This window comes from Phalacrocorax aristotelis, chromosome 23 (genome assembly GCF_949628215.1).
Source record: "Phalacrocorax aristotelis chromosome 23, bGulAri2.1, whole genome shotgun sequence".
Classification (NCBI taxonomy): domain Eukaryota; kingdom Metazoa; phylum Chordata; class Aves; order Suliformes; family Phalacrocoracidae; genus Phalacrocorax; species Phalacrocorax aristotelis.
The window spans coordinates 1,935,417-1,949,419 of NC_134298.1; the positions used below are offsets into that span (position 1 = coordinate 1,935,417).

At 44.4% G+C, this 14,003-nt stretch overlaps 1 protein-coding gene across 2 annotated transcripts in view; it reads right to left on the bottom strand.

The window, feature by feature from the left end:
- NSF (N-ethylmaleimide sensitive factor, vesicle fusing ATPase) overlaps positions 1-14,003 on the bottom strand; it is an 82,475-nt gene that overhangs the window by 52,813 nt on the left and 15,659 nt on the right. For both annotated transcript variants that reach the window (XM_075116580.1, XM_075116579.1), the window contains exons 3-7: positions 10,504-10,603; positions 7,735-7,774; positions 2,188-2,354; positions 894-1,001; positions 228-303 (exon numbers count right to left, since the gene is read on the bottom strand). In XM_075116580.1, coding sequence (XP_074972681.1) covers positions 228-303; positions 894-1,001; positions 2,188-2,354; positions 7,735-7,774; positions 10,504-10,603 — 491 coding nt within the window. The remainder of the gene's footprint in view (positions 1-227; positions 304-893; positions 1,002-2,187; positions 2,355-7,734; positions 7,775-10,503; positions 10,604-14,003) is intronic.

A 14,003-nucleotide genomic window follows, 5' to 3' on the forward strand; every position in this document is an offset into this window, starting at 1 on the left:
GCATCTACAAACTGCTTTCTAAAGGGTGTGACAGGTTCCTAAGGGATCAAATCCAGCCATCTGCTACTTGAAACAGATACCTGGGAGACATTCTGACATGCAATTTTCAACAGATTACGTCAACTGATGTAACCAGAAAAACAAACTTTGAGGAGCACAAGTCTCTGAGGTCTGAAAAGCAGCAAACTTCAAGCGTTATTTATCTCTTTGGATACAGTGGCACTTACCAATCAGATTGAGAGAGGAGTTCTCAGCTTTTTCAAAGGCAACTTGGCTGTTTCCAAGAACCAAACCAACCTCAATCTGCAAAAGGGAGGGAAACAATCACAGTAAGCTATTAGGCTCAACTTCACATTGCTCCTTAGGCATCTCCAAGCACATCTCAGAAGACAAGAAACGGCAGCAAAAGCTCCACCTTGGAAGTCATTCGGAAGAACATGAAACACCAACACCTCCTCTAAAACTGTCATCACTGAAAGCAGACGCTCATTAGGTATAATTCATTGGCTTTTTAAAGTTATTTGTTTACTTTAAAACCAACAATTTTATTTGAGCAAGATCTATCAAGTGAAGAAGAAAATAAAATCATGCCCTTTCTACAGAAGGAAACAATCAAAACTGAACATATCTAGAAGACAAAAAGGCTCAAGAGGATTTTTCCATGAATTAGAACTTTAGTGGGTGCAGCTCTAAGCTCCCAACTACACAAGCACAGGAGACCGCATTAAACTGAAAACAATGCTCCTTATCTTCTCTGAGGCAAAACACAGCCAGATGAAACCAATGTGCAACTTTTCCAAATGCAAGTAACAAATTCTTCCTTGTAGCAAGTTCTGATCAGTACTTGAATCTCTGCGGTCGCTAGGGAATGAACACAAATTCTGTGAGCCCACCTTCTGCTTTTTGCTTGCTCCAGACTCTCCTTTGAGAATGCTGGGGTCCATAGCTTCCATGTCCTTTACCAGCAGGCCAAAAAGTTTGTCATTAAAGCTGAACACAAGCTGTTGAAAGGAAAAACAGAAGGGGATTTTAACTGATTAAAAAGCTAAAAAGGATTTTGACAAGACTACTGAGATTTGAAGAGAAAGAGGCCTGAAGACTAAGTTTACCACCCTCCAAATTCCATGCAGTTTTTATCCTGTAAAGGTCTGGGATACTGAACATGTCTTTTTCATGTCCCGTTCTTAAGGGTAACAGATCAAAAGTAGCAGAACATGAAGTCAAGCAGAAAAATTCAAAGAAAAATTCTTTCCAAGAAAAGCTTCTCTTTCCCACCCTTTTCTCCCCAGCTAAATGTTCTATATCATCTCTTGACATTTTCCACTCACTTTAAATATTGGTTTTAGGCAAGGAGAACAATTTAGCTCAAACCTTTTTGATCTTTCATACTTAAGTTTGGCAAGGATACCTCAAAAATAGTGCTACAGTAGTGAGAGGCAGAACAAATATCATGAAAAGTAGGGTCCATCCTGTAGAAAAGCAGGCTGTCTCTGCACAACTGCCCTCCTCCAAGATTATATTTGCAACTGGCTTAAGATTCAGACCCTGCAAGTTGTGAACTATGATGAGAGACAGACCTTGACCTGTCCTGAGAACGTGGCAAACCAGAGGCTATCGCAGATGTTCACAGGGCCAGAAGCCCATCTGCTGCAGAGCTGAGAAGACTCAATTATAGGGACTTCAGCTTTCAGAAATCCTTAAGTCAAATGTTTCATACCTATTTTACTACTGGAGTCCACAGAGTAGCAATAAGTGTTACAAAAAAATACACTGCACTTGAAAGGTGCTGATGAGAATTAATTAGAACTTGTGTTCATTTTGTTCTTATGCAGAAGGAAGACAAAAGTTGCTTCTCAAAAGATTCCAGGAGCTGCCATGCTTATATCCAGCCAGGCCACATCAGAGAGAAAACCCAGCTCTCGAGCCTTGGGATTTTTTCTTCACACAGAAGGATTTCTTGAGATAAGGAAAAGGCAGATTTTAAACCACTCTGCTCATGCTCTCAAAGTTATGATGGTTCAACTTTTCATAAAGAAACCGTTCACACAATAAACAATTTATACTCATCAGCTGTTCTTTGCAGCACAGAGCTAGTACCTAGGCATTCTTCAGTATTCTACATCCCTGTAGTACAAGCACGTGCATGTTACTTAAGAACATTTTGGCCTTAAAAAACAAAATGGACACCTGCTGGCCTACGGAGAAGGCTTGGCTGTTGAACTGCTGGATGAATTCAGCGGCCATCTTGTCTGTGTCGTAGGGGTTGGAGTCAATGTTCTTCTTCTGCAGAAAATCTATCTCAATTGTCATTGTGCCAATACACTGCTTCGCCTTGTCGAAAGTGTATAAGGAAACTGTTAAAAAAAAAAAACAACAGCACATTTCAGAACAGCAAGGTCCTCACACAATATATCAAACATACTATAAGTTTCATAATGCATATTCCTCCATTCAGAATGAGTACTTAATAACATTGAATATATTATTTCTGACAGAGACCCCTTTTCTCTCACATCCGCGTTCTACCACAACATCAAAAATACAGCAAGCGTATCTCCACTGAAAATACCTGCATTTCTTTAAAAACTCTAATAGTCTCCTTTAAAACAGCCCAACAACCATACAAGCTTTGGGGGGTGAGGCCAATGAAAGCAGATTCACACACACTGTAGTACCACAATAGCTAGACCTACATGTAAGGGTTTGGAGGACGTGTCTTCAGAAAGCCCAAAAGCAGGCATTAAGAGTAGCCTTGCCCATAAAAGCAATGACAAGAGGTCATAACTGGTTTTCACAGAATCATAGAATGGTTTGGGTTGGAAGGGACCTTTAGAGCCCATCCAGTCCAACCCCCTGCAGTGAGCAGGGACAGCTTCAACTAGATCAGGTTGCTCAGAGCCCCATCCAGCCTGGCCTGGGATGCCTCTAGGGATGGGGCCTCCACAACCTCTGGGCAACCTGGGCTAGTGTTCCACCACCCTCATTGTAGAAATTTTTTTCCTTATACCCTAAATCTACCCTCCTTTAGTTTAAAACCATCACCCCTTGTCCTGTCACAACAGGCCTTGCTAAAGAGGTCGCCCCCATCCTTCCTGTGGTCCCCCTTAAAGCACTGAAGGGCCACAATAAGGTCTCCCCGCAGCCTTTTCTTCTCCAGGCTGAACAACCCCAGCTCTCCCAGCCTGGCCTTGTAGCAGAGGGGCTCCAGCCCTCGGAGCATTTCTGTGCCCCCTCTGGCCCCGCTCCAGCAGCTCCATGTCCTTCCCGTGCTGAGGAGCCCTGAGCTGGGTGCAGCGCTGCAGGGGGGTCTCACCAGAGCGGGGCAGAGGGGCAGAACACCCTCCCTCGCCCTGCTGCCCGCGCTGCTGGGGATGCAGCCCAGGGCATTGCTGGGTCTGGGCTGCGAGCGCATATTGCTTGCTTACGTCCAGCTTTTCGTCCCCCAGTACCCCCACATCCCTCTCCACAAGGCTGCTCTCCATCCCTCCATCCCCCAGCCTGTATTGGTATCAGGGGTTGCCCCGACCCAGGTGCAGGACCTTGCACTTGGCCTTGTTGAACCTCATGAGGTTCTCCCAGGCCCACGTCTCCAGCTTTTCCGTGTCTCTCTGGATGACATCCCGTCCTTCTGGTGTGTCAACTGCACTGCTCAGCTTGGTGTCACCTGCAAACTCACTGAGGGTGCGCTCGATCCCACTATCTGTGTCACTGATTCAGGTATTAAACAGTTCTGGTCCCAGTACAGACCCTTGAAGGACGCCACTCATCACAAGTCTCCATCTCAACATCAAGCCATTGACCATGACCCTCTGGATGCCGCCATCCAACCCATTCCTTATCCACCGAACAGTCCACCCATCAAACCCTTATCTCACCAGTTTAGAGAGAGGGATGCTGTGGGGGACCATGTCAAAGACCTTACAGAATTCCAGAGAGATGACATCTGTAGCTCCTCCCTTGTCCATTGATGCAGTCACTCCATCAGACGAGGCCACGAGGTTGGTCAGGCAGGGCTTGCCCTTGGTGAAGCCCTGCTGGCTGCCTCAAATCACCCCCCTGTCCTCCATATGGCTTCTAGGAGGATCTGTTCCATGATCTTCCCCAGCACGGAGGTGAGGCTGACAGGATGGTAGCTCCCTTGGTTCTCCTTTCTACCCTTTTTAAAGATGGGCACACTGTTTCCCTTCTTCCAGTCCCCAGGGACTTCACCTGAGTGCCATGAATTTTCAAACATCATGGAGAGTGGCTTGGCAACTACATTAGCCAGTTCCCTCAGGACTCTGGGATGCATCTCACCAGGTCTCATAGACTTGTGTATGTCCATGTTCCTCAGGTGGTCACGAACCTGATCTTCCCTTACAGTGGGAGGGGCTTTATCCCCTCTATTTTCTGTAGCAACAGATTGACTAGCTCTTCTCCAGATCAGGTGGCGGAAAGTTAGACTACCTACAAATTCAAGTGTAGTGCTATAATCTCTCAGGCTTCTACAGCAGCAGCTGCCCTTCATCTCTGATGCAGAGATGCCAAGAGGTGCACTGGGCCTATGCTAACGTGCCCCAGGCTACCTTCAGTAATGCAAAATATTGAAAGGGGGCAGAAAGCAAAGTGGCATGGAAGGTATTTCACAGTCACTGCCGACTGCACCGAATCCGCAAGTTGCATCATGTCAAAAACAAGAAGCCACTTAGGGCTGTTGCCGCTGGAGGAAAGGATAGAAAAGAAAGAAGAACACGGTCCACTACTTCAGGGATGTTGCCTCAGCACAACTGATCAGAAGGACAGGATCTCACAAAGCAGACAGACCTAATACTTCACAAACCAGACTGCAGCAAAGGACAGGAGTGGATGTTTCTCCAGATGACTACGGAACATTATAGGTTTGCTTTAAATCCAGAGAAGAAAGTCTCATCTGATACAGAAGTCACAGCTAAGGATAGAGCAGTAGGAGGTGAATATGGGAAACATACTTCAGACATAACCTACTATTTCCTATCAAGCCTCTTGGCAGGTAGAATGGCTCCAGAATAAACCTGCAGACTCCTGGGAAAATGCGACATCAAAACAAGCATCCAGCATGCTACGATACATGATTTGTTCAAGGTAAGAGAATAAAGAGATCCTGCCTTTGCTGACTTTGTACCAGAAGACATCACAGCAAGTACATTTAACATCCTTCCTGGAATAAGAACAGGCCACCTAGAAATGAGCTGTCAAAGAAAGATCTTCCAGGAAATAGGGATAAAGATGAAACACTAAACCACTTCCTGAATCGAGGTATATCTACTAAATCAACTAGTTCTTTCAAAAAGAGACAGGGCAGCAGGATTATCACATAAGCCATAACTAATGAAGGCGGGACTTTGGTCCTACAAGGGCACAACACGAGTTGTCCTTACCTTACAGTCACTTCAGGCACTTACTTCTTTTTACTTGCCTATCTCAGGGCTTTGTCAAACAAAAGCTTCCAGAAAGAACATCAGTCCCTGGATGTGGTCACATGACAGAACTGAGGTGTCAACTGAATACGAGTCATCTTTACATCAAGGACTGAGTGCTGGGAATGTCTGGTACAGAGGAGAACAGCAATGCACTGCTGGGAATGCAGCCCAGAAAGCAATATACACCACCAGCTTCAAAAGCCTGTAACGTCCTAGAAACAGAGAGCCAGGCTGAGAAGGTAGCAGTGGCCCCTGGTGCTGAGGATGCAGCTGAGGCAGCCAGTCCCGGGTGAACGTCTCCAGCTGGAACACAGGAGCTGATGAAGCTGAACCGCACTGAAGGCAAGACAACCGCATCCACACAAGGCACTCAACCTTTCCACAAAGGCAAACTTACAAGATTCACTCACCTGTAAAGCCTTTACCATAGCGTTAGGGGCCCAACAGGACTCAGGTTCACTGTACCACTAAGGAGTGGGCTACATTTAAAACTGACATTTAAAACATAGTTTTCACATTATTAGGGGAACAAGACAAAGAGAACCCTGCTAAATCACTGGTTTTATGAATACTTCCCCCTACCTGTAGAACAGCTTTACAAATCCTTTATACTCAGCAGGAGTCATATGACGTTTAGTCACTCGGCATAAAATTACTGCATTATTTTTCTTAATACATGTTCCCACATAGTCGGTAAGTTTATAGCAAGGTCTAGTACAAGTACAATCACAAATCTGCTCTAACAGCTAATCATGCTGAATATTAGTGTTTCTTTCCCCAAATAACTTTAAGAAAAGCATTTATTTGTAAGCCAGCTGGCACATGTTACTGATCAACAACCAGACCAGGATGAGAAACAAATTAATATATGGGTCTCCCCCCTCACTATAGGTTATTCTTCAGTTTAAAAAAAAAAAAAATAACACCAAAAGAAAACACAATCAGCTAGCAAAATTAAATGGCTTCCAAGCAAGATCTGTGAGGTATCTAGTTGTGTAGAGAGGCAAACAGACCCACTCCAGCTTGTCACTACAAAAACAGATCCACAAGGTCATCAGACTTCACACACTGAAGTACTGATCCATGCCCATGGACTTGCTGAGACCACAGGAGCTCAGAAAACAAACAGCCAAGGAGCAAACTTTCCTAGCACTACCTCACATCCACAGCTGATCACTTCTCAGCCTAAGTCCTCCCCACTTCTTATCACAGGATGCAGTCATCAGCTCTGCCCACAGTCCTCAAATGAGAGGAGAATTCCCTGGAATCCCTGTGAACACCTCAAACAGCAAAACAGTGGCCTAATGAACCTCCATGGCTGCAGGGGGACAGCCTGCCTCACATGGTTTGCACTGTGGGCTGTAGGGGAATCTCTGCCCTGGTGCCTGGAGCACCTCCTCCCCTCCTTCTTCACTGGCCTTGGTGTCTGCAGGGTTGTTCCTCCATACTCTCACTCCTCTCTGGCTGTTTTGCCCCCACTTCTTAAATACATTACCCCAGAGGCACTACCACCATTGCTGATGGGCTCAGCCTTGGCCAGCTGTGGGTCCATCTCAGAGCCAGCAGCCATTGGCTCTGCCGGACATGGGGGAAGCTTCTAGCGGCTTCCACAGAATCCACCCCTGTAGCTCCCACTGCTACCAAAATCCTGCCCCACAAATCCAATACATTCACAAATCAGTCTCCTCTTTGAACGCTGGCAAAGGCTTGTCAGTCTCAGTTAAGCTTTGAAATTGGAATTCATATCTTCCGTTTGCACAAACTCAAGGTGGCATCCCTTTCCCTTCATCATACTGCAGAATATTCTAGTCAATTATTGGTGAAAACATCAGTGCCACTCACAAACCTCATCCATCCAGCTATCCCGACCACACTGCTGGCTTCTGGCAACTCTTAGCACTAAAACTTCCCCATTCTCAACACTCAGATTTAGATACCAAAATACCCTCAACAACAACAGCTGTTTTCTGTTAGCTGACAAGTGTTCTCCAAAGCCACAAGAAAAGACTATCCAGGATATGTCAAATGTTCACATCTGCAGGTGGACACTGACGTCCCATACAGAGCTATGCTGATGTGCTAGCAGATGTCTGAAGTCAAAATAGTTCTCCAGGTTTTGAAAACATTAAAAGACAGAAAGCTGCAGATACAAGAGCAACTCCCTTTCACTAATGAGGGCCTCACCTGAAGAAGGGCTGAAGATCTGAAATTTTCCAATTCAGTTTCATTTCAGTATGGAGACATGGAATTGAGGTGTTATAAACATAGGTCATGATCACACTGCTGTCTGACTTACCATCTATCTCTTGTCCAATGGAAAGTCCAGCCCATTTTCTCTGTAAAAAGAAGGCAAATACTTCAGAAAGCCCGTCCTTCAGTAGAACGAACACCCAAAGTCAGCACCCTCCCTCAGAAAAGCAGGCTGCCCCACGAGAACCTTAGAGGAGCAGCAAAAATGGGCAGAATGGGATCTTACAAAGACCCCCAAATTAACAGAAAACAAGTCAAAAACACGGAATCATTTCTATTAAGAATTCAATTTTCTGACCGCAGGAGGTTGTTCTGTCCAACCTCCTTTATGTATTTGGTCATCCCACCGTCTTGGAGGCAGAAGTTATCGTACTGGATAGGGCTTTTTATCATTCTCCTCATTTTCTACCGAAGCTCAGGTGCTGACCACACAAAAGTTAAGAAAGGTTGCTATTCACTCCATCATCATTTTAAAAGCTTACATGTATATACTAGTTGCAGGAAATAGTTGGAATGTGCTTTAAATTATAAAATTACCTAAAACAAAACTTGTTCAGAGAACTAGTAAGAATGGAACCGTTCAAAGCATTTAGGTCCCTTCAAATTCCTCTAAAAAGATTTGTGCAGCACGGAACTGCATAAGAAGCAAGAAATGGTTCAACAATTATGTGACAGGAAAACCTATGACCTTTGCTATGCCAAAAGTTCTGGCTTGATAATTGCAAAAATGGTATTTTTCCAATGGCTTTGCGCTACAGGTTGGCTAGTGCATATCTACCATCCACATCTCAGGCTATGCAGTATTCACAGCCTCTCAAATATCTAAGCCTTAGAGAGGCATGAATCACAAAAATATATAAGTATCATTACACACAGCTCTGGTAAGATCACATTTGAAATGCTGTATTTATGGTCATTTATGTTTGGCTTTTTACCTGGATGGAACAAGTCTGGGAGAAGGAATACAATGACCTTTTTTTAAAAATGAAAATTTCCCCCTACACTCCCTCTCCAATATGTTTATGGTTCAAGACAGAAGCTAGGCTTAAGGAAAGAATTCTCTTGGCAAAACAGGGAACAGTCTTTTGGAAATCAAAGCCCAGAGCAGGAATTTTTATGTATTTACTGGTGTTCCCAAGAAGGTAAAAACAAATTACGTTTCCATATTTAATCTCATGCTTCACAGCTTCTGCCTTTTACCTGCAAAGCCCAGAAGAACTCTCCCACTCCCCTTGACACTCCAATTCTTCTGCAAAAGACACCCTAAACTCACCTTCACCTGAAGTACCAGGCACTGGTGATCACCAGCTCAAGAATGTTGGGCGGCTTTGCTTAAACTCCGGATCAAGCCTATCACCAAATTTCAGGACAGGAAGGAAAGCTGTCCCAGGTCAGCTAGAAAGACAAGTTAGGATCTTCTCTGTGGCAAGAAATACAGCTCAATTCCTATGCTCGTTTGGGTACTTTCCGCTAAGAAGTTTGTCACCACTGCATGGCCATTCACCTTTTGGGCTCTGCAGTATACTAAATTTTACATAGCTTTCATTATTTAGGCCTAAGAGTTAAGATTATTACGGAATAAAGGTGGTGAAGGACTTCATATGTGTAATGAATGCACAACACATGTTCTTGGAGGTCTTAGAGCCTAAGCACATATTACATACCCCCCCACCGTGAATACATGAGATAAACACACATTTGGGGTAACGCTGGTTGCAACTATCCAAGGCTTCAGGAAATACTGGACATTAAATCCTAACACCAGGAATACTCAGACAAAACATTCCTATACCAGCAGCTCTAACACTTGCTGCCATCAGCACTTTTTAGAGGTAAGCAACCTACCTCATTCCTTAGCAGATGAGCTCTCCCAGCTCTGCAAATAGCTACTGGAATCTACAAAAATCAACCCTAGACCATGAACGGATCTACTTTAACCCTGCAATACAAATATCTTCTACTGCTAACTGGTTTTCAGTTCGGGCATCACTAGTCATAACTAGGCATATGGTTAACATAACATCCTCTTCACCCACTCATCCAGACAAATCTGGATTTGAACAAGACATCAAAAAGCAAAAAAGTTTTAGGGCCTATGCCAAGTCATCTGTTGAGGAAAAAAATTTGTGTTTGCAGCGCAGAGACTCCAGTTCAAGGTCAGTCACTAGCAGGAAAACACAATAGCACTCCATCAGTGACCACGGCCGCTGCAGTTTTACGTTACACAACTGTGTAAGCCAGTTAAAGGCTACAAGATTAATTTTTATGTTTAGAAGTTAATTGTATCCATTATTTTTTCTACCCATCATTTAACATTTGATAACTTGACTTAATTAAGAGAGAGGAGACAAGTTAAATCTATTTTATGCATTACACTGCACTTTTCATCTAGAAATACTAACAAAAACTGCATATAGTCAATAAACTTTCCTGGAGGTCTTTAAAAGAGCAACATAGCAAAGAAAACCCTTTAAAGTCAAGGGAAACCAGGGAACAATAAAGATTCACACGGAACAGCAGACATTGCTGAGCTTTTCTTTTTGAAATAGTTTGTTTCTGATGTTTTTTTAAAAGGCTGAATTACACCTTTTCTAGTATTTTTATCCCACCATGCACTAAAAACAGATCCAAGTGATACAAGCAAGTTTGCTTCAGCTATAGTAAAACTCTCCTTGAATTTTTGCTGTCAGAAATCAAATTCGTAGCAACATTTATACGGACATCTCCCTCCAATTAGAATAGTTATCGTCAATCCTGTTTTCAAAAGAGATTTTGCTTATTGTACAGCAAAACACCAAGTCAAAACATATGGTACCTGAGGCAAGCTGAATGCGATGCTGCCAGGAACAACTGAGGGATGGGTTCTCAGCGTGAAAATGTATTTGTGGTTGGAAGAAGTCTTCACAACAACATGTCTAGAAGAGAGAACAGTATTTTACTTTGATATATACCCAGGGTGATTTTGCATTGCTCCCAGTGCTGTGACAATTCAAAAGAAACAAGCCAGCTTATATCTGGTCCTACCAAGTTAAAAACAAAAGCTTTAGACCTACGCCCTGATGCAGGCACACGGCAGTCTTTCACAGGAATCCATCACCTTCAGAGACATAACGCGATCTTGAAGCCCAGCTGCAAGACATCGTGCTAATAATTACTGTTTACATTCCCCCACCAATAGCCCTTTGCTTCAGGAACTGCACTATACAAATATGAGAGAACCAAACTGTAGCCGCAGAGACCAAGGCTGCTATATCTGAAATTTAGCACTGGTTTCACATCAAGCATCTAACACCAAAGCATCAATACTTTACCCCAATACAAGCAGTATAGCCCAGCTGTGATTTCAACAAGAAACAGATGCAAAGCCTATACAAGGATCTTAGTATATTGTTTAGAAGTTTGATCGCAGAAAAAAATGGAAGGGATTTCTGTACAAAAAGTAAAATCACATAGGTGCTGAGGCTGTCCCTCCTGTTTGCTAGTGACCAGGAGAACTTGAACTCAGATAGCACCTGATGACCAGGAACACCGTTATAAAAACAGAATAATACAAACAGTCAGGAGCACACACGGCAGCAGCAGTTACATGTGGCTGGCTGTCACTCTCAGAAGCTAAGCTGTCGGGAACAAAGATACTAAAAAGCTGCTTATAGTTATCCTCAGACTATGCCTGATAGCTCTTATCATGTGACAGGCAGACTTCTTTTTGGCATAAGAAAGCAAAACAAAAGGAAGACGGGATTTGTGTGTGCTGGTGACGGGGGCAATGGCGGAATCAGGTTCCACCTCATCATCATCTTCACAAGTGCCTGTACTTTAACTGCCCATAGGGTGTATGAGGTCACCAACTCACGGGGCTGTGGTGCTCCCCTCTCCCCCATGGTCAGAACCATGCTAACAGCCAAGGCCCATGCTCCCTCCTGGCAGCGAATGTACAGCATGCACACATGCTCTGTATATTTTCATTTGCATATGCACAGTGAATCTAGCACCATCCAAGAGCAGATCTGCTGCACACACATACATTGGCTATATCGTGTATGCTTAACAGCTTCAGCCACATGGTAGGAAAGAACATATGGCCTTTTGAGACTAGAGGAAATGTGTGGCCTGCATAGCCAAAAACACTAGACATGACTAGCTTTAGCCCAGACAGGGGAGCTTGCAAAACCTTCCCAGGAACTGCTAGCGCTTGGCAGCATAGCAGGGTAAGAAAGCATTTTAAAGGTACCACACAGCGATATGTACCTCCTCTGGCAGGTGGACCAGCGAGTTAACTCTTCACTGGTTCTGGCCCTAAATCACCCATTAGCTGCCTAAAACTCCAGCTGCAGGGACATGCACCCTTCCTTTTCCATCTTCTCCTCCCCCAGGCATAAATCCAAACACCTGTTATAGGTGGTGTGGCTCCCTAGAAATCTTACAGAGGGAGAGCGAGACGTTTACTGGTGCTTCATGGTGATCAGGAAGGTTTCTGAGGACTGGGAGAAAGCAGATGTCACTCCTTTGGGAGTGAAGGGCAAGAAGGAGGATCCAAGGAACTACAGGCTGGTCAGCCTCACCTTAGTCCCTGGGAAAGCGATGGAGCAACTAATCCTGGAAGGCAAACATACCGAAGGACAAGAAAGTGACTGGGAGCAGTCAGCATGGATTTACAAGGGAAATCATGCCTGACCAATATCATAGCCTTCTAGGATGAAATGGCAAGCTCTGAGGACGAGGGGAGAGCAGTGGATTTTGTTTATCTCAACATTAGCAATGCACTCTACACTGCCTCGCACCACAATCCTTATAGACAAACAGGTGAAATACGGACTAGGTAAGCAAGGCAGTGCAGCCGATTGAAAACTGCGTGAACCACCGGGCTCAGAAGGATCACAGCTCAGCAGCACGCAGCCCAGCTTCAGGCAGCTCACTAGTGGCCAAAAACATTTAAACCAGGATGACGGGACAGGGTGCACCCTTTGCCAGTCTGCAGATGGCACACCTGCCAACTGTGCTGCCGTTCAGAGGGACTTTGAGAAGGTGGATATATGGGCTGACAGAAATCCCATCAAGTTCAGTAAAGGAAAATGCAAAGTCCTCCACCTGGGGAGGAATAATCCCATGCACCAGTACAGGCTGGGGGCCAACTGGCTGGAAAGTGGCTTTGCAGAAAAAGACCTGGGATCCTGCTAGATGAGTTGAATGTGAGCCAGCACCATGCCCCTGCAGCAAAGGTGGCCAACACCACCTCTGGCTGCATTAGGAAGAGCGTTGCCAGCAGGCCAAGGGACGTGATCCTTCTCAGACTGAATGTTGCTCTGAGGACTGTTTCATTTTAAACTGAGTAGCAGATAAAATAGAGAAGCTGTTCAGGAAGCAGGGACTGAAATCAGGAGGTTTCCAGTGCTGAGTGTATCAGCCTGAGTAATTCAAATTAATATCAATACACAACCAACTGGAAAGCAAGGTATTATGTTGCAGAGTGCTAGACAGACATGCCTGTAGGCAAAATACAAGTTCCAGCTACGAAAATGGAATACCTCACCAAGAATACACTTGATGACAAATAATACCCTACCAGAAGCAGCTCATCAGACAGTAAAAGACCTAAGATTAAAGCTTCTTAAGACAGAGATGGATCCTGAGCCATGCATTAAGTTTGGCTCGAAACACAATGACTTCAACATGTACAGATGCTGCATCTCTGCAGGAAGAAACAAACTCCACCACTGTTGGGTTTCACTTCAAAGCAGCAAAATGCAGATACCTGGTAAAAATACTTGGGGGGTACAAATTAAAATTATTATATTGGAGCATACTATTCACCAAAAACGTTTCCAGCAGATCAAAAAGATAGCACAGCCTGACAGCAGGCAAATGGATGCCAGGAAGACAAGAAAGAGGAAAAACAGAAAAAATACCCCCCAAAGAGAGAGGAAATCTCTGGCCAGGTGAGAAGATTAGGGAAGGTCAAATCCTGACAAGTTCTTTGAGAAAAATCTGCAAAAGGCACTGGAACAACCAAGTTTCTTCTCAAAGAGAGCTGGGCCAGGCAGCCTCCAACAGGCTGTAAGCAACCTAATTATTAAGAATGTTCAAAATAAGGCAATAGCAGGAAAATCTAAATGCGTTTTCCTACACTGATGTTCACCAGGAAGGAGCTTGGAGAGCTCATGGAGGCACATGGGGGAATTCTAAACCTCATTAACAGCTTCTGCTTATAAATGAACAAAAGGAACAGTGAGTCACCAGGGCCAGATAACTCCCAAGAGCTCTAACAGATGAAACCGCAGCTCTAATTCACATGTGAGGCCGTGCCTGAACCGATCA